This window comes from Acanthisitta chloris, unplaced genomic scaffold (genome assembly GCF_000695815.1).
Source record: "Acanthisitta chloris isolate BGI_N310 unplaced genomic scaffold, ASM69581v1 scaffold34188, whole genome shotgun sequence".
Taxonomy (NCBI): domain Eukaryota; kingdom Metazoa; phylum Chordata; class Aves; order Passeriformes; family Acanthisittidae; genus Acanthisitta; species Acanthisitta chloris.
The window spans coordinates 1-19294 of record NW_008686065.1 but is presented as its reverse complement, the minus strand read 5'-3'; the positions used below and the strand labels follow the sequence as shown (position 1 = coordinate 19294).

Sequence of the window (19294 nt, the reverse complement as noted above, 5' to 3'; positions counted from 1 at the left end):
AGAGGTTTTTCCCCCAGAGGGTGTTTGGGCACTGGAACTTCTCCCCAGGGCAGTGGTCACAGCACCAAGCCTGACAGAGCTCAAGGAGCATTTGGGCAATGCTCTCAGGGACATGGTGTGATTCTCAGGGCTGTCCTGTGCAGGGCCAAGAGTTGGACTTGATGATCCTTGTGGGTCCCTTCAAACTCCAAATATCCTGTAATTCTGTATTGTGGCTTGTTATCGAGCACCTCTGAGAAGTTTCTTGTGAAGGGTTGAGAACTTGCTGAAGTGCAGTGTGCAAAATGAAGGCCTTGTTCGCCACCATTCTTGTGGAAGTGCATTGTAAGAGACTTAAGGGCTTGTTAGCCCACACCTTCAGAGCCTGAGTGGGCTGGTTGCCAGGGCTATGGTGACTGTACAGACAGTTGCAAGAGCTCCTGACACGTGTGCAGTGTTCGGCCCCTAGCGATGGGCTGCGACCCCTTCCCCTCCTCGCTGAACACCCACTCGCTCCCCTCTTCCCATCTGTTTGTTCCTCGATTTTCCCTCACTGAAGTAGTCGTGGAGAGATGTCACGGCTGAACTCGACTGTCTTTGGTGCCACCTACGGGCAAGAGCTGCTTTGCCGCAGAAATACCAAAACCTCGTATTGATAAATGCTTTGTAATCTCAATGTGATCCTCCCACAAGGATTACTTCCTGAGTGTTCAGTAATTCCAACACAATTACAGATCTTCTCTGATCCTCTACCCAATATTACTCTTCATTTGGCAGTAGCTTTGACATGACTCTTTCTGCTATCCTGACAGAAGCTGAAAATGCTGGTGGCCTACAGAGCCACCAAGGGAACACTGATGTTTTTAATTTGGCTTTTCAGTTTATCTATCAAATTCCTTTGTCCTTGCTCCCACAACATCCCAATTCCAAAGTGAACAGAAAAGGCTGTTTACCAAAAACAGAAAAAGGTGCAATGTAAAACAACAGATACAAGTTTGAACCTTGTCCAACCAAGGCACAGGCTCCCATCATCACCTGTGCATTGCAGCAACTTAAAGCATGAGAAAACCAAAGGCTGAAGTCCTTAGGCATAAATCCTAGTTTTTCAGAGAATAATAATAAAACTACTGCTGATTTCAAAACAAGCACAATATTTAGCACCAAGTTCCGCAAATAACATATATTTGAGTGAAGTATCTGTTTACAAATGCATGTTCTCACATGACGAAGACCACAGTCATTACTTATGTCCTAGGTTTGAGAGCTCATTGATTAAAAATCCCATTAATCTGATACAAACTCAGGAAAATCAAAGATTGTTACTTGGGGTTTCTGGTGTACCTCATTGTACTGCACAAGCTTGATGCTTTTTGATCAAAAAGCTAATTTTTTTTTGTTCCAGATCTTTAACTACTTTTCTTCTCTTGAACTACTTTTGTTCATCTCTTCATGCTTATTTCAGCTGCTGATTCATTTAATTGCAAAGCCTTTTTTGTTGAAGTTGGTCTCAGCTCCAAGTCCAATGTCCAGCTCCCCAGTGTCTTTGGAATTCTTGTCCAGGACACGAGTGGCTTTATTGAGGAAGAGGAATTGAAGTAAGTAAATAAAAAACGAGTTACCAACAGGACTGCGTTTTATCATCTAAAAATGTGTGATAAGATCTGAAATATTACCTTTCCTTTTGTCTCTTTGCATGAGAGACAATGGTGTGTATGTGCACATGTATGTGTGTGTGCTGGTGCCAGAGGAGCTGCAAGTCAAATAACAAGGCAAGGCTGGATCACAACGAGCAAACTCTGACAGCACTGAAAATACTTGTTTCATGTAGTGATAACTGACAGACTGTGAAGATAAAAATAGCAGCTCTGCTACAGCTGCTTTTTATTATTGCAAGATTCTTTACTAGTCTGAATTCAAAGGACCATTTTTCTCTCATCTTTCTTTCTGCCACAGGAATTCTACCTTGCAGATCACATTCATCTGACTTTGAAGTTAAAAGGAAGGTTAGAGAAATTCTTGCCACTCTCAAGCACCTGCGTCTTCGGAGAAAAGCAGGAAGATGACACAGGAGGGAAGATAAATCCTGCCACTATGGAGTCAGTGCTAATTCTGTCTTTTTAATCCAATGAAACCAAAATGTCATAAAGATTTTTACACATTGTGAGGTAACATCCTCTTACGTTCTTACCCTTATTCTCACTGAAGTTACAAGAAATTTTGCCATTTAATCAAAAATTATTTACAAAAAAACTTTGAAATGGCCTCAAGAATTGAATCAGGCTTGAAATTTTACAGCTATTACTAACACCAAGCTCTAAATGCTTTCAGTACTGGCTATATCTCACTCACTTGTCCTCTCAACTTTTACAGACTTTTCCTGAAGAATATCAGAGACAGTGCCAGAGCTCTGACTGATGTTGAGACCAAGGCACTCGCAGCACAAGCTGATGGCGATGGAGATGGTAAAATTGGGGTGGATGGTAAGACTTCATTAAATGGAGCAATACCTGCCCTTGAGATTTCCTCTTGGCTAGCTCTAGGCAGCTGTCCTGCTCCATGTGTTGGATGTTATGGATCTGATTTTGAGGTGCTCAGATCTGATCTGTATTGTAGAGAGGATCTAACATAGGAACTCATCTGTATTCTGACCCTGCCTACAGGTGGTCAATCCCTTTTCTCTTCTGTGGAGATCTTTCAGGACTGAAACCTAAATTCAGTCTACAATTTCACTGCTTTTTACTGTTGAACTATGGTGCAATGTGACACATAAGCACAAAACTTCCTTTGCCTCAATTATCTATTATTAGGAATATACAATGTGCTACCTTTAAGGAATGATTATCAGAGGGAGCATCATTAGTTTCCCATTTTAATCCCCAAAATTAAAGTACTACTTCTTTGACCGTGTGATTACGAAGTGTGGTCCCATTTTATTCTTCTTTTATTACTTTTTCAGAGTTTCAAGCTCTGGTCAAATCATAACAAGCAGTCAAGATAAAGACCAAGATACCTGTGCCATAAACAATCTTTCCTATCGCAAACCTTCCATTTATTTACACATTCTGTATCCTGAAACATCACGAACAAATGTTGGCAAGTGATTTCTTACTGCTGGAAAACACCTAGAGTAGTGCAAGCACTACTTAAACCACATTCCCCAATGTTTTAAGCAGAAGGTCTATACCAATGGGAGACTGAACTAGAATCTACTCTGTTCACCTGAATTTTAGGCATTAAAGGTACAAGTAAAATTCTTAAGAGAAGGAAAAATTAAAAGCATCTCTATAGGCCATGAAATTTTCTATATTTACATAAGTAGGTAACACGTGTTGTAAAAAAATAGCATTAATAAGATGTCCAGGTGTAAAACCTGTTTATGGTAACTGTTAGCAGTGCTGTTTAACCAAGAGATGTATGTAATGTTCCCTATGTTTTTATGCAGCTGTTTCTACACTAATTAAATCACAGGACCTGGCACTAGCTAATACATCAGTTTTAATGTAAGATCAACTGGATCCAAGATGAATTTAAATTACTGAAATAGCAGCACATTCCAAGTTCTCCAAGAAACCACTCACCTCCATGCCCACCCGATGGCACTATTGTTCCACTGCCAAGAAATTAAAATGGAATTCTATCTGCTTGAACTAACTCAAGGCAGAACACTTCTTGTGCCCCACCTGCCCATGTCTGTGGGTGACTCAGTTTGCCAGATTAAATCATTTCAGATCAGAAACTGCTAGCATTTTGTTCTCCATAGGAGGGGAACCTGCACCTCAGATCTTGGGAGCAGCATGGAGGTCTCAGGAAAGGTGCTAGGTTGCAGTTGGGGGATAAATACCTTTTGTTAGGTCTGCTTTGCACACTGAATGCCCTTTGGCACCATACATATGGCACTAAATATCCAGCAGTCTGGTAGTACCTGGCAAGTGGCACCATGGCACAGAGATACAAAGCAACAAGACATGGGTCTACCTGCACAGGAGTAGGAGTGAGGAGCCCAGAGCTTACCTCTCTGTCAGTGTAAGGGAGTTCCTTCGACAGGAACTGCAGTGATAGGACAAGGAGTAATGGGGTACAAGGGTACAAACTGAAAGAGGAGAAATTTAGCTAAGCTATTAGGAAGAAATATTTTCCTGTGAGGGTGGTGAAACACTGGAACAGGTTGCCCAGGGAGACTGTGGATGCCCCAACCCTGGTGAAACCAGCTTCAAAGCCAGGCTGAACAAAGCCTTGAGCAACCTGGTCTAGCATTGTACCAACATTAATGGCTAAATAAGAGAGAAAGGCACAGACAGCTCAGATAACTTCTGAGATAGTAGGCAGCTCCTTTATTTAACCACACTTACTTCCACCCTGATTAGCCTGCTAGGCCTACAAATCTAAGACAATTTCACCACTTACCATTCCATTAAGAAGAGTAAAAAATTAATGACAAGGTAAGTCTGGTATCAGCTTCAGTGATCACTCCAGAAAGTTAAGAAGAGCTTGTGACTAGAGACATTTTTAGACCTTTCCTTCTGTTTCCTATGTACAAGAATACACTTACTTTCTTTTCCTCTTCTGGATTCTTCTGGGATCATAAATATGAAGGTCTGAGGCTCTAAATATATTGTTGCCTTTCATCAGTGGAATATTGTCACATGCTTGATGCATGTGTTTTAAGAGCTTGCTGAATCTAGACACCTGTTTCTTTATTTAGAAGGTCATTTCTGCTAAACAAGTGACTTTTGATGATTACTTATGATAAGGTTGACTGTAATCACAGGGTAATTTTATGTTACCTCACTAAGGGTTATACATCCTCCTACTGCTGAAGTGAATGGCAGAAATCCCCCTGACATCACTGAGGACAGGCAGTGGATCCACAGCTGGAAGTGCCTCAGTGCTGTTTGCTTTCTTTTCCCATGGCCTCTTACACTGTGAGGCACAGTGAAACTCAGCCACAGGCAAAGAGCCTTTGGTAACAGTATAGCAGCACAGTACTTATCTTTTACATGGCACAACAGGCAGCACCCAGATTATTTCACAGCCTCTAACCTTAGGTTATTCTTAAAATACACAGGAAACCTGAACAATGTAGATTTTTAAAGATCACTCCATCTGACACTGTCTAATGCTGACAGAAGACAGAAACATCTCAGACAATTACATTTAGGGTCAGAGACAGAAAATAGTGTTACTGAGTCACAGAAGAACTTCCAAGTGGATTTAAAGACAGACACATCATATCAAATGCTAGCAGGGATCTTCCAGGACAGCTTTTTAAGTGACAAAATATGCTGATCAGACCAATCTCTATGAATTAGTGACACTATTACTCAGTTATCTGATATTAGTCTATTCTGCTGTCATTTTCAAACAGAAATCAATTTCACTCACACAGAATGATAAGGACATTATTTGAACTAGGGAAAGTACACATGACATTTCTCCTAACATGAGAGAATTACCTGGTTTTGTTTAGCTCCAGACCCACAGTGCTGCAAGATGGATCTTGTATCTTGGATTCTACAGTGCAGATCTCTGCTCAGTGCTCTGGGTAATATCTTCTACTTGCTGCAGGGAAAGAAAACTCTGTCACTGAGGTTTCCAGGGCCTGGCTCTATCCTTTGTCGGAATAATGCATAGTGCCAAAAAAGCCCAATACCACATCACATGCTTAAATTTATCTGTGATATATGGTAAAATACTGTGGCCCAAGCAACAATTCAAAACAGATTCTGTACTTCTTTATAGATGATTAAACATATGCCTTAAGAGCCAACTTGAAGTGGAGGATATAACTCACTGTGTTGTAAAGGTCCTTTTCAATGATTATAGCTATAAGCACACTAAGATTCTCTGCCATCAGCATTGAGACATCAACACCACTGATCAACCTATTTTAGTTACTTCCAAACTCATTACAAAGGCAGAATCTGTTATCCAGGATCATGATACAATTGTTCTGGCCCTGACACAACCAGGGCTGAAAGATGGAGTTGTGTGGGTTTTAAAACAGCTGCTACAGCATCTCTTTACACTATTGTAGTTGGTCTCAGGTTAACACCTCTCCTCTGATCTCACCTGAGACAACTGCTGATGTTTCTTTTGCATCTGCTTGAAGTCATTGCTTTGGTTGATTGCCACTGCTAATTAACTCTGTCCTTTATGCCAAACAGAACACAAAGGGGACATAACTAGTCCACAACCCATCAATGATTTACCAAAACACGACTTTCCTCTGATTCTTAGAGAAGTAAATAGTACTTGATTTGAAGACTATTGTTTTATAGGTTAGTTTCCTAGCAAAAACTTATCAACACGAATGTCCTGTATTTCTCAGGAACACACCTGCAGGCTTAGCTCCTGAAGTCTAAAAACAAAAAAATGGCTTTAATATTATTTAATAAAGACACCTCAGCTGAAAACAGAAGATATATGAGTACATAAATCTTCAGATTAATAACTCAATAGCATTTTCAGATGTCCCTAGTAGAGCAAAAAACCTCCATAAACAAAGTTTAATATTTTTGCTTTAATTTCATAGGAACAAGTGCTGAACATTCCTGGAAACTGTGCAATACTCAGATTCTGTACCAGACATTGCACTATTGCTAACTGCCATTACCCAGCAGCTGCTGTTTTGTCCGAACATCAGGAATTTTCTTTGTAGCATTACTTTTTTTGCGTAACATCTTCTTAAAAATCTCTTCTACAGATCTTAGTTTTTGAACACACCAAGTGATTACAATCACTTAAGCCAACACAGAGCCCAAAAATAAGGAAAACAGGCAGATAATTCAGCTGTAAAATAGATTATCTCATTAAAACATCCCTTAATATACTAATCCCTGATTATTGCATTCTAATTGTAGTGGAGGGAAACCTGTACTTCAGATGAAGTGTCATTAATAAATAAATAAAACCTAGTAACCCTAGATTCCCACCTGTATCAATATACAGTGACATCAACTAGATTCTGAAATTCAGCTCTTTTAGGCCTTTGTAAACCATCTTCCAGCCAGGATTAGCATCACTTTTGTCGTCAGCATTGAATTTCAGACACTATAAGATCCCTTCATAAGCAATAATAGCAATAAGCTCATGTTTATTTGAGACCATAATTTCATATAACACTAATTCTGGCTACTTTCCTATTGTTGAATATATGTAAAACCAGCTTAGCAATGTGTGCTATAGCAGAGTATGAGGTAACCAGATGTCATTCCTTCAACATTTGGTGCTTATATTAGTACAGCCCCTGAATTAGTTGCAGACATATTTTGAGCTTGAGTATTACATGCTCACCTTGATCTTGTCATTTTCCTCTGCTTCATTTCAACCTCCTCATTCTCAATAGCTGTTAATAATTAGTATTTTATGGTAAATCAAACATTTAAACAAAGCCAGTTCAGTGAGGAGTGTGCAGGAGGAAGCAGAACTAAAGGAAGTCTATAAAGCACTATCAGAGGTCTAAAAAACCCCATTTTCTCTAGAAATATCTTGGCAGTAAAACATCAAGAGGAATCAGTAAAAGAACTCTTCTGCTCAAACTCATATCAATTTGAGATAACCATAAAAGAGAAAATTCACAACAGAGTGTAAAAAGATGCCTACAAGGATGAAAGGTGTTCCAGCATGACTCTGGAGAAAGCACAATATGTGCTTCATTCCCACTGCCACTGTTGTTAGATCATAATGTCATGGAAATCTCAGGCAGAAAGCAATATATAGTAGTAGTAAAGAAGACAAAGGGAAAGAATACCAAAAGACCTGAGATCAGGTCTTCAACTCGTACAAATCAACACTGTCCAGTTTGTTTTACTCAGACAATAGTAATGCACCACAGCCCAGGGTTCCTGGGTTCAATAGCAAAGTGTTCTTCCAGCTTCCTACAAACACTTTTCCCACTGGAAGTGATAGAAAGGAGGATTTTTTCCTTACTGGACAGCTGGCATTTGGGACCAAAGGTAAGTCTGATTATCTGGGATTTGTGCCACCTTCTTTTGCCTACAAAAGAGACAGCAAAAAAGGCCAAAGTATCACCAAATTATGTCTGCTTTCTGTGTTACTTACACCTTGTATTTCTCTATCCATATTCAAACAGTGCCATGAACAACTGCTGTGCTTCACACTTTCCTCACTGTCATTACACCAAGCAGGAGTAAACTCACAGTAGTCCATTACACCAAGGCTTAGATATATGACTAACCTAATTCACAGCATAATTTGTACCTGTTGCTCCTACAAATGCCAATTCTTTGGCATCCCATGCTATTTCCACTCACTAAAAACAAAGCAATGCTCATGGACTAGAAGAACATTACTTGAGATCCCATACTAAACTGTTCCACAATAAACTCTAACCAAAATACATGTGGGTTTTATTGGTCTTCATCCTAGAATTTTGGCCATATAAACCCCCTTAAAGATGGAAATGGATTTTTGTCTGAGAAGGAAAATCTCATATCTGCTGTTCCAAATTTTCTTAGGGCTTTTTGTTCCATAATTAATGCTCCTGAAATAAATTATAAATCCCCATTATTTATACCCATAATTGAAATTTCATATTAAGGAGATAGATTGTGAGAGTGTTATAAAATAGAGATAAATCTGTCCCACACCAACAATTTCTGATTCCCACAACTTTATACAACTATTTCTTATAATAATAGTCTATTATTGATTTCACATAATTTAAAATACTCAAAATAGATTATTACATGGGTCACCTGATCATACATAATCCTCCAAGGAATACTGACACAAGATTAGCTCGTTCACTTTTACCTAGTTGAGAGTTTTCTGTCGTTGAAGGCTTTGGTTTCTGTTTCTGTAATTTAGGAAATGGTCAGGAAATATGAAATGAAGCTTACTGTAAGATCACCCCAGTTAGAGCATGGTTCCCTCCAGCCTAGTGACAACTTGTCTTTGTCAGAATGACACATTGTCACCTCTGATCTTTCATCTCCAACTTCCTTTATACATTCCAAAGGATCAACAGACTTGGGGAAACAAACTCATTTCTTTCCATAAGGATTTGACTGCTGGAGTCATTTTCCAGAGAGTGACTGTGAGGGGCAGAGGTTACCTGTTAACATTCTTGGAGACTGAAAGGTTATGCTTTCATGGCAGAGTTGGACTTAATTAAACACTACTGGATTTATTTCAAAAACTGTTCTTTTTGCCCATATTATCTTAGGATATAAATAGAAAGAAAAGTTTAATTAGTTAAGGAAGAAATTTGAGCTAGGTCTCAAATCAAACATTTGATCCATGAAAGTGTAACCTAAGTAGTGGTTATTGTCACCTTTTGAATCCTTTATAAGACAGAGTGGCAAGGCAGAGCCAACATTACTATTTTGCCTGGTATCTCCTCAGCTATTTTCCCTTTCCCTAGCTGAGAAAACTCTACAGGTGAGCAGCTGACTTGAGATTAATTAAATGAAATTACTGTGCAGAGCTGCACCAGTAGTAAGTACAATAACCATTGTTCTAAGCTTTGTACTTTCATAGCTGGAATTACATATGGATGGACCTTATGTAGATAAGTATCAGCTTTCTTTTTATTCTTCCAAACTGTTGGGGGAGATGATATAAGCAAACTTTCTTGCCTTTGCTTTTCCCAGTGCATGTACTCTTGTTTGTTCTGCCAGATGCCATATATTCCTGATAGACTAATTATTAGATTAACTGTTACACAGACTTTAAAAATGTGCTGTACTTAAATAGGTTCCAAGTAAATGATAAATGATCATCAGCTCACAACATGGTTTATGCAATCCATCTCATTAAAAAGCATTATATCAGCAATATTATTTTTAAGGATGCACGAAACCTTGTAATTTGTTCAGGCATTGCAGAGATGTTGGTTTGATCAACTAGATTCATCAATGCTAAGAAGTCTTGTTAACTTTATAGTATTCTTCAAAGCACAGAAAAAAACCAGTTTGCTGCAAGATGCATTCGCATTTCCCAAATCTGTTTGCAATGTACTGTTTTGCACAGGTTTAAAATGAGCCTCACAGACCTTCTTAGCCCTTCTGACATCGCTGCTGCTCTGCGGGACTGCCAAGGTGAGAAAACAGCTACAGCTCTGAATCTATTCTTTTGTGTAACACGTGGCAAGCTCAACTCAGACCCCAGGGAATACTGAACAAGTGCAGACTTTAAACAGATTTCTCTAATCTCTTTACTTAGCTGTCACAGCATGTTTGTTCATAACTGGTTTATATTGACAGTTTGTAGCTTAACCCCACGTGATTTTGTTTGATGTTTGGAGGGTATGGGGCAGTAGGGTAAATTCATTCACTCTTGGGCAGATTTTATCTACTGTTCATGTTTAGCACAATTAAAATGTAACAAAGCAGCATCCTCAGACCGTTTAGGAACAGTGAACACTGTGGTCTGGGGTTAATTTATTTATTAATTTATTTTCAGCTCCAGATTCCTTTAGTCCCAAAAAATTCTTTCAGATCAGTGGGATGTCTAAAAAGAGCAGCAGCCAGCTCAAGGAGATCTTCCGGATTCTCGACAATGATCAAAGTGGCTTTATTGAGGAAGATGAGCTCAAGTAAGGATTTTGTTAACTATTTAGAGGCTATCCAAAAATCAGCACTTTTTTCCTTTTCAGAGCTGTTCTGTAAACATGAACACAAGTTATGCTAAATGTTGACAAAACCTTCAGCAGATTGTGAAAGGTGTATTTAAGCCGATAATCCCTACAGAGAAAACCAAATTACTAAATACCTGCCTTTATGCTCAGTACAGAAAAAACTAACTCCCTGGGGCTGGATTTTGGTAGTGGACAGAATCACTTGTATCAGGGTTGGACTTAAAAAGCAGAAGTATATGTGGCTAAGATTTAGCTTGTCAAACAAAGCAGTGCTTGGAGGCTATTGTGGTAAATTATTTAGAGATAGCTATCAGTTTGATTATACATGCATTAAAAATCATATTGTGTGAAAATCTTAATCAAAGTTATTTTCTTCCAAGGTATTTCCTTCAGAGGTTTGAGGGTGGAGCCAGAGTGTTAACCAGCTCAGAAACCAAGACCTTCTTGGCAGCTGCAGATCACGATGGGGACGGCAAAATCGGGGCTGAAGGTATTAACTCCTTTAAACACAGAGTGAGACTCCTCGGGATGTGTCGTAATGCTGTGTGATTCTCTTTTATGCTGATGGTACATTAATGTGCCTCCAGAGATTTTACTGAAATCCTTACAGTAGCAACCTGTTTAAGGATGGAAATGACCCCTGATCTTACAGGGTCATTGTAAATCCTTTTGCATGAGCTAGTAAAAAACCCACCTAGGCTGCCCTAAGAAACCTTCTCGTTGCCACTCACAAATTTCCAGTATTCTGAAAGGAACTGCCCCTTATTTCTCCTCCCACTGTCTCAAGGCAGCCCTGGCATCACTTGCAACGTACAAATGTGAAATCAAGGACAAAAGACACAGCTGTACACAGGAAAATCACCAGCGCATACATCGGCGCATTTACAGCAGCTATTTCTCAGCAGAAATTTCACTACTCACTGAAATCCTCAACATGCAGGAGTCAGCAGCACCTACTTCAATACTTGTTTTGCATAAGGAGAACAGAATGATCAAGTGTCACTACCCCGACATGAGATCCCACAACGGGATCAGAGCAGGGGGTGAGTGCTATTTATCTTCAGCGGGAGCTTAAGGACCAGACAGGAAGGAGCAGCTGCTTTAGGAAGCAGCACATTGCACTCACCGTGTGGAAATGCTGGGATGACTTAATGGCTGCTCAGTGCAGAAAGCTCCTGATCTCCTAATTCCATGTTTCTGTGCCCTATTTTGAACACGAAGCACACACACACAAAAGGTTTGCAGCCAATGGCAACTCGCCCATGAGAGCAGCAAGCTGCCCAGGCGAGCATGAAAGGGGCTTAGGGAATAGCACGCAGGGAATGTGCTGGCATGCAGATTCCCCAGCTCACTGCACTAGCAGGACAGAGCTCTTCTGTTTCTTTCTTTGGAAGGAATTAAATCCAGTTCCTTAGGAGCTCTGCCAGAATAAACACACATGATTTATGAAGCAATCCATATACTAATATAGTCATTCAGGGATGGGACCGATCAGACACTCTAATTCATGGAAGCCAAACATTTAAAAGATCTTTCAAATAACAGTATCTTATTGCACAACACAACACTCCAGGATCACACCACATGGAGCTGCACAATGTTTTTGGCTTTAGACTGTGCCCTAAATCAACACTTCTCAACTTTCGGAGCCCTACGAACAGCTAATAAAACACATGGACTCACTTTTTTTTTTTTACTTCAGCTCTTAACTACTTCTTACCCAAATTCCATACTAGACATTCCATTATTTTTGCCTAAGATCAATATTATGCAGAAAGAAGGCTGAAAATACCCTGAACATTTTATTATTCCTTATAAATGCCAGCAAAACTCTGACTTTCCATCTGTTTGAAAGAGAACATTTAGGCGATGCCTCCCTTCCAGGCATGTTTCTTCTCTGGCCAGAAAACTGTTTTCTGTTCATTCCTATTCTAAATCTCTTGATAAGCCACTAATCTTTTACTCCTAATCCTTTTATTTTAATATTTGTCCTGTAATTATTCTTTTCTCTTTCACAGAATTTCAGGAAATGGTGCAGGCTTAGAGGTTCAAAAGGACCAAACAAGACAGAATTGGGATGAATCTGCACGAGACACTCCAAAACCTTGAAAAAATCAGGAGTCCCTTATTTATCTTGACAGTGTCTGCTATTTTTCATTGTCTTAGCACCATTATCAAACAGAGATTAATGATTTTTTTCATTGTGTGGACCATTTACCATGTTCTAAACTCTACTTTAGTAGACACTTCCCTTAAAAATATCCAATAAAATTTAATCATATACAGCTTGTGTCTGTTTTTCTGACTCCTAAACCGAAATATGTGAACTCTTACACTAGAAGTGTTAATGCCTCCAAGGTCTTGATCTTATCAGACCTTCAGATAAGGAGCATCTTATGAAATCAGAGGGAGTTCTGTTTACAATAGACCTTCATTCTCAGAACACTCAGCTCTTCATCAATGACTTGGAGCTCAGATATAGTTGTGAGGTAGGCGAGGATAAAATCTCCCACTGACTTCCAAGTGAAAAGCAGTCATACCTTTTTGCTTAAGAAGTGGCTTCTGCATGAGATTGCTGCAGTTGCAAACCACTCTTACATCAGCCAGTTAATAGATGAGGACAGCAAAAAACCTTTACTTTCCTGCAGGAAGAATTAAAAGGAAAGCCTCTGTGGACTTGAGGTTTCAGATAACTGTGAGGCTTTAAAAAGCACCAGGGAAGCAAAAGATATCTTCTTGGTGGTATTTCCTAATTTTCTCAATAGGGAGGACTAAAAGTGTGGAGCAAGAATGTGCACAAAGGCACGTTGAGAAAGCTCTAACACACTCTACCTGGTACTTCTGGGCTATGACTGATGGATTAAAAATGTCCTTCTTTAAAGCAGCCACCTCTGGAGAGGCTGAAGAAATGTTTTTACAGGCACAAGCAATTCAGACATTAGAAAACAGAGGTGTTCAGATGCTCTGATGGAGTATTCACACCTTCACTTGCTTGTGCAAGTCACCAGAGCACAACAGAACTTTTTGAGCAAAGAGAATATTCCATCACTGAGTTTCAATGCATTTCTTCCTTTGCTGCAAACAACTAAATTCAAAACTAACTGCTTTTTTTTTCCTTTTCAAAAGTCTCTATAAATAAAAGCAATTGTGCAGAAAACCACCTAAACCAGAACTGAATTGTTTATGAGCTAACCAGCCATTGCAGGGGAAGAGACCAATGAATCTGAGTGCACTTGTGAGAAGGACTATGTCTCCTTCAGAGCATCAGCCACAGAGTCCACACAGCTGATACTTTGCTGTTCTGGGCCCTTCACTCTCTCCCAGCCTGCATTTTGAAAACCTAACAAAACAGTAATTGAAAAATTCCTATTGGCCTCAAACAAGTTCAGCATCGAGGCAAAAGCAGTTAAATACATTAAAATTCTCCCTGAGTCAGCATGAAGAGAAGTTCATGCAGTGCTATCCTCAAGGCATCCTAGACAACTACACCAAAACATATTCCGTAACAATTCCTCCCTGAGTACTCACCTCTCTGTAGCTATCTACTCTTTCAGGAGCCAAGCATTGCTGAGCCAGCCAAGAATCATCTACTGCCTTAAAAATCCTGTACATATTAATCCACAATTCTGAACAGCTGACAACTGAAAACAGAATTTTTGTCCCATTTCAAGTTGTTTTCAAGCAGCTTAATTTGGCAAACAGGTTGTTTGTAAGCTGTGCACTCAGTGCGCATGAGAATTTAATGTGGCCATCACATTTTTCCTTTTACTGTGCAAAAATAATATAATCTTATAAAAATGAACATTGACTTTTAATCATATTTCTTAGCATCGTGAAATATGTTCACCTAGCATAGATCACTAGAGTATCAAGGACCTAAACAGAGCTACTCAGATTGACAGAAGCTGAGGATCTGACCCCTGAGGATCTGACCCTTGGTGATTCTCACTGCCTAAGATGGATGTCACAAGATATTCACAAGAAATAAAGTGTGTTCTTGGCAATGAAATCAGTCTGATGACAGAAGGGTCTTGGAGTAGTTCACATATAAGTAACAAACAAACTGCTCTCCATTTCACTGACAATTAGGTGTCCTGACCTTGTCCTTAATCATGTTACATCAGGCAGGCAAATGCATGTAGAATAAAGAATTTTCCAGCTGCTGTTGCACTCTGAACTCTAGTTCCTCTCAGTGTCTCAGCCTTGGCACCATAAATCTCAACAAAGAAACCCAGAGGCAAAGCACAAGTTCTGCTGTTCTCCACTAAGATGCAACACACTGCTGGAGCACGTCACTGGGCAGAGGTGGACAAAGGATTTGTGCAGTGCCCTGACCCACAGCAAATTTGTGAGTGAAATTAAAACCTCCTTCATTTCCCAGAAAGAAGAATATATCACAACTGGCTGCACCTGAAGTTCCTGTAAAACATCTGAACTATGAAATGTACTTAGATCCAATCAAAAGGCAACAAATAAAAAGACTTCCTGGCTTGACGTGTATCCTTTTAACTAATTTGTATGTAAAGACTTCAGGAAAATCTTGTTGATCATTACTAATCCAAAACATGTCTCAGTTGTTCATTTAGAGATCATTATTTTATACAAATCATGCACCACAGCACCAAACAGAAAAAAAATGCACTTGCTCTACTTGAGATATTCTGAGATCTCCCTAACATCCAAAGTATTGCAGTTAAAGAATCCTTCTATGCATTTCCATCAGGGAAAAAATACCTTAAACAACCTCAATAGTACAGCACCTACCCCAACATATTACTGCTCTTTGTGGAAGAACATTTTAAGTAAAAAAACCATGTTGACTTATAGGATTTACTTATCAGAATTACCACTTGCACGTTGAATACTAAAATTATGCACTAGATACTACTATAAAAATACATTTTTAGCAAACATCAGAATACTTGTGATTCTATTAAAAGACAGGTCCTGAGAGTTCCATCCCACGTTCACGTTACATACCCTAAAACACCTTGTGCCACGTTACCCTGTCTGTGAATAGCTAAAATCTAACAGAATAAACAGTGGCTTTATTCAACCTCTAAGCACAAAAAATGCCATGCCTTATATATGTCAAACGTTTACATCATTCTTCATGTAATTGTCACTTTTAGTTGTGATCAGCAGGGAAATAATTAACATAGTAACATAATTCATCTTTGGTGCTGAAAACCTTTTAACTGCCTAGCCCCTTCCTCACCCTCTCTTCCCAGCCTTCCTTCCACACACACTACAGACCCAGCCTAGCAACCACACACCAAACACATTAAAACACTTCAATATCTCAAGTTTTGCATGAAAGCAGATTTTATGGCTACTCAGTAATTCTGTATCCTCAATCATAACCCAGTGTAACATTAGCACCTTCCTTTATGAAACCTCTGATCCTGCAGAGCAAACACATCCGTTATCAAACCGTTTTTACTCACCACAACACTCACATTGTTGCTCACATTCCCTGACATCACCCTAAGGAGAGAAATCTGGGGGAGATGAATGCTATCCTAGCAGGAGCCCTGCTCTAGCTGCAGTGTTGTGTTTTCACATGGAGCTTCAAAGGCCTGTGGCAGTGCTAACAAAGCCTGCAGACCAGGCACACACAGGCATTGTCCTTTTTGCTGGATCACAGCATTATTTTGTAATTTATTTGCTAAACTAATCCCAAACTGCTGAGTCTACGCATTTGTTAACACATTTAGACCACATACTGTCAATGGAACAGCTATTTGAGCTGTCAGCTGTATTTATTTAAAGCTGTCAGCTCCAACACCCAGAGTGATTTATAGTACACCTTTTTGTTAAGTCTGCTACTATGCAGCTGACAGAAAGACTCAAAATAGTATCCAGAAATAGGTTCCACAAACCCAAACATATGTCTACCCAATACTATTTCTCACTCCTATATGTTTTTTTAATTAAATTGGAAAGCCCTCATAAAGTTCTTAATTGTTTGTGCCTTGAGGTTGTCCTGCAAATTCCCAATGTACTTATGCAGCAGTTTAATTTTACATAATCATGGGCTAGGAATCACATTTCAAACTCAGGGTGATCTGATGCCACTTTGCAAATGTCAAGGTGTGGTGTTACTGCACATACAATTAAGAAGATGGGATGAAATTGGAACCACAATCGAAGTTTCTCCCTGCCCTGTTAATGTGTACATTCGAAATGTAATAATTTAATTGAATGTGTTATCACTGACTCTTTGTAGATTCTCACAAATACTTCCACCGAAAGCAATGTCAAGTTAGAGATGAGGTTGCACTGAGAAGAATTATATTTTAGCAATCACTACACATACATTAATTCCGTTCCTAGGGAAAGTCTGGCAAGGAAACACCTTCCTTAGCAATCAGCAATTACAGTGAGTACTCACTGTCCAACCGTCCAGGCCTGTACAAAATATCCCTTGCATCAGTATTTGTATTACAGCAGTAAACTGGACCCTAGTGATAGCCCAAGATCTCCATCTTAAGTCCTGAACAAACACATCTAAACATTTTACCCAACACAGGCCAAAATCGACATTCAGCACAGTTTGGTCATTTCTTTGGTAAGAAATTAATGAACTCACTATCACCAATTTTAAGAATTTCCATGTTTTGCTTTGAGTAGTGAAAGAAATTACCCTTCTGGCATGCAGTCTTGATCACCAGCTCATCCCTGCCCGCAGCAGAGCACAGACAAGGAGGAAAACTTTGCACTTCTTGATATATTCAATCCTGAATAATGTTCCCAGAAATTGTCTCATCAGTGCTGCAGCCTTGAAATGGACAGATCATAATTAAAGGCTGATCTGCACACACTGCTGAATTTTAACTCAGAGGTATAGGGCAGGAAACAAGAATTATTGCATTTGGATGTCTTATCCTGACGTATTTGGCCTGATCCTTCCTCAGCCCCTGCTCAGGGAAGACCTGGGGAGCTCAGCACAGCAGGGCCTGTCCTCCTCCTGTGTTCATCTGCTGCCAAGGGGCACAAGTCACCTCCTACCATGGCCTCTCTGAAAACACCAGCATGGAATGACAAACCAGGTTCTCTCTGCAGCTCTGGAAACATTTCCTACAGCAGTTTGAGACGTGGACAGCACTGCCTGGAAATGCTCTGTCTGCAGCTATGACTCAGCCTGATGTGTTGCTCCTACCTGTGCAGCCCACACAGGAGGTCAAACACCCCACACACAGGCAGGAAAGGCAACACCCAAGGTGGTGATGAGCTCTGCACCCATGGAAAGGGAGTCTGCACACACACCACGTTCAGACCAACTCACACATCCAAACTCCATGTGAACCAGCCTCAGAGGGTCTCGGCACAGCTGCCCACGTGGCTCACCAGACCTCACAGCCAGCACCCACATGTTGTGCCCCACAGAGACATCCAGCTCTGTTGTGTGCCTGCTCCCCCTCACAACAAACAGTCCCTCCATTTCGTGAGGCAGCTGCCTCCATTTCGTGCCTCCCTCCCTCAACCTGCCTCCTCCAGGCAGGGCACCAGCAGGGTCTGCAGCCAGGGCACGGCAGGAGGATGAGACAGAGCTGTACATTGACTCCTGCACCCCATGGGGAAACAGTGGTCACCTCTCCTCTGCTTACACCACTCACTTCTGGAGTCCAGACATTAAATATTAAATTGCTGCAGTCTTACAGCATCTCTATTCCACACAGTGCTGCTGCTGCACTGGATTGGATCCTCAAGGAATACATCAGCTGCTGAGGACTATCTGGAATGACACTACTAGTGCTTAAAGTAAATATAAGCTAAGAGTGAAGGTAGGAACCAAACCAAAAGGAAACAAATGGAAACTAAACCAAGCTAAAAGGAGAAAAAAAAAAGAAAAACTCAAGAAATACTGTTTTCTTTCAGATTTAATCCTGCACAGCTTTAAGAAAGCTTACTAGTTCTTTCTTCTAAATGACCTGGTGGAATGAGATGTTGAATGAGATGTTCAGTTATGTAATTTATGCCTTACTCAGGTGTTTATTTAAGCAATTACATAACCTTAGTTTGCTCAGATTCCTAAACTTCATACTGCTGTAGAGAAGCAAAGTGATACCTCTTACCAATCAGCTGTTTTTACTTAGAATTTAGTCCACATTGAATTTTATTAAAATGGAAATTGAGAAGTACCATAATAGCTAGTTCAGTATTTTACTACTTAACTGCCACTATTTGAAATGTGCCAGGAAAAAAAAAAAAACCCCAACCTGAAAAATAATCAGAATTGATGTAAGATAACTATTTATGGCCAGAGGATTACCTGCACTAAGCTTCTTCAGTATTTTACTAGTTAACTGCCACTATCTGAAACATACCAGGCAAAACCAAACCAAACCAAAAACCTGAAAAATAATCAGATGTAAGACAACTATTTATGGCCAAAGGATTACCTGCACTAAGCTTCTTATTTTATTAGTTAACTGCCACTCTCTGAAATGTGCCAGACCAAAAAAACCAAACAAACCTGAAAAACAATCAGATGTAAGGTAACTATTTACGGCCAAAGAATTACCCACACTAAATGATGTTGGATGACACTACTCAAACTCGGTGATCTCATCTTTCAAACCTTGAGTTCTACCTCTAAAAATCAAACGTTTCTTTCTATTTTTTTGGGTTTTTCCCAGCTGCCGGGCGGCTCTGAGCGGCTCTCGGGGGAGCGCACCGTGCCGGCGGACGGAGCGGCTCGGCTGTCCCGCG

At 40.0% G+C, this 19294-nt stretch overlaps 2 protein-coding genes across 2 annotated transcripts; both read left to right on the top strand.

Annotated features, from left to right (window-relative positions):
* Window positions 1–551: 551 nt before the first annotated feature.
* LOC103807251 (parvalbumin beta-like) lies at window positions 552–2961 on the top strand. The gene is made up of 5 exons (XM_009079973.1): window positions 552–628; window positions 757–825; window positions 1440–1574; window positions 2350–2459; window positions 2936–2961. Exons 1-5 carry the CDS (start codon window positions 552–554, stop codon window positions 2959–2961), a joined length of 417 nt encoding a protein of 138 aa, XP_009078221.1.
* Window positions 2962–9968: 7007 nt separating this feature from the next.
* Window positions 9969–12623, top strand: LOC103807249 (parvalbumin, thymic CPV3). The gene is made up of 4 exons (XM_009079971.1): window positions 9969–10040; window positions 10405–10537; window positions 10960–11069; window positions 12598–12623. The coding sequence occupies exons 1-4, from the start codon at window positions 9980–9982 to the stop codon at window positions 12621–12623; spliced, it is 330 nt and encodes a 109-aa protein (XP_009078219.1). The 5' UTR covers window positions 9969–9979.
* The last annotated feature ends 6671 nt before the right edge of the window (window positions 12624–19294 follow it).

Bases quoted from the DNA above. Each gene is read 5' to 3' on its own strand.
- LOC103807251 (XM_009079973.1), top strand. From the start codon at position 552: ATGTCACGGCTGAACTCGACTGTCTTTGGTGCCACCTACGGGCAAGAG. The intron at 629-756 runs GTATTGATAAAT...TTCATTTGGCAG, and splicing joins CGCAGAAATACCAAAACCTC to TAGCTTTGACATGACTCTTT. The intron at 1,575-2,349 runs GTAAGTAAATAA...CAACTTTTACAG, and splicing joins ATTGAGGAAGAGGAATTGAA to ACTTTTCCTGAAGAATATCA.
- LOC103807249 (XM_009079971.1), top strand. From the start codon at position 9,980: ATGAGCCTCACAGACCTTCTTAGCCCTTCTGACATCGCTGCTGCTCTG. The intron at 10,041-10,404 runs GTGAGAAAACAG...ATTTATTTTCAG, and splicing joins TGCTCTGCGGGACTGCCAAG to CTCCAGATTCCTTTAGTCCC. The intron at 10,538-10,959 runs GTAAGGATTTTG...TTTTCTTCCAAG, and splicing joins ATTGAGGAAGATGAGCTCAA to GTATTTCCTTCAGAGGTTTG.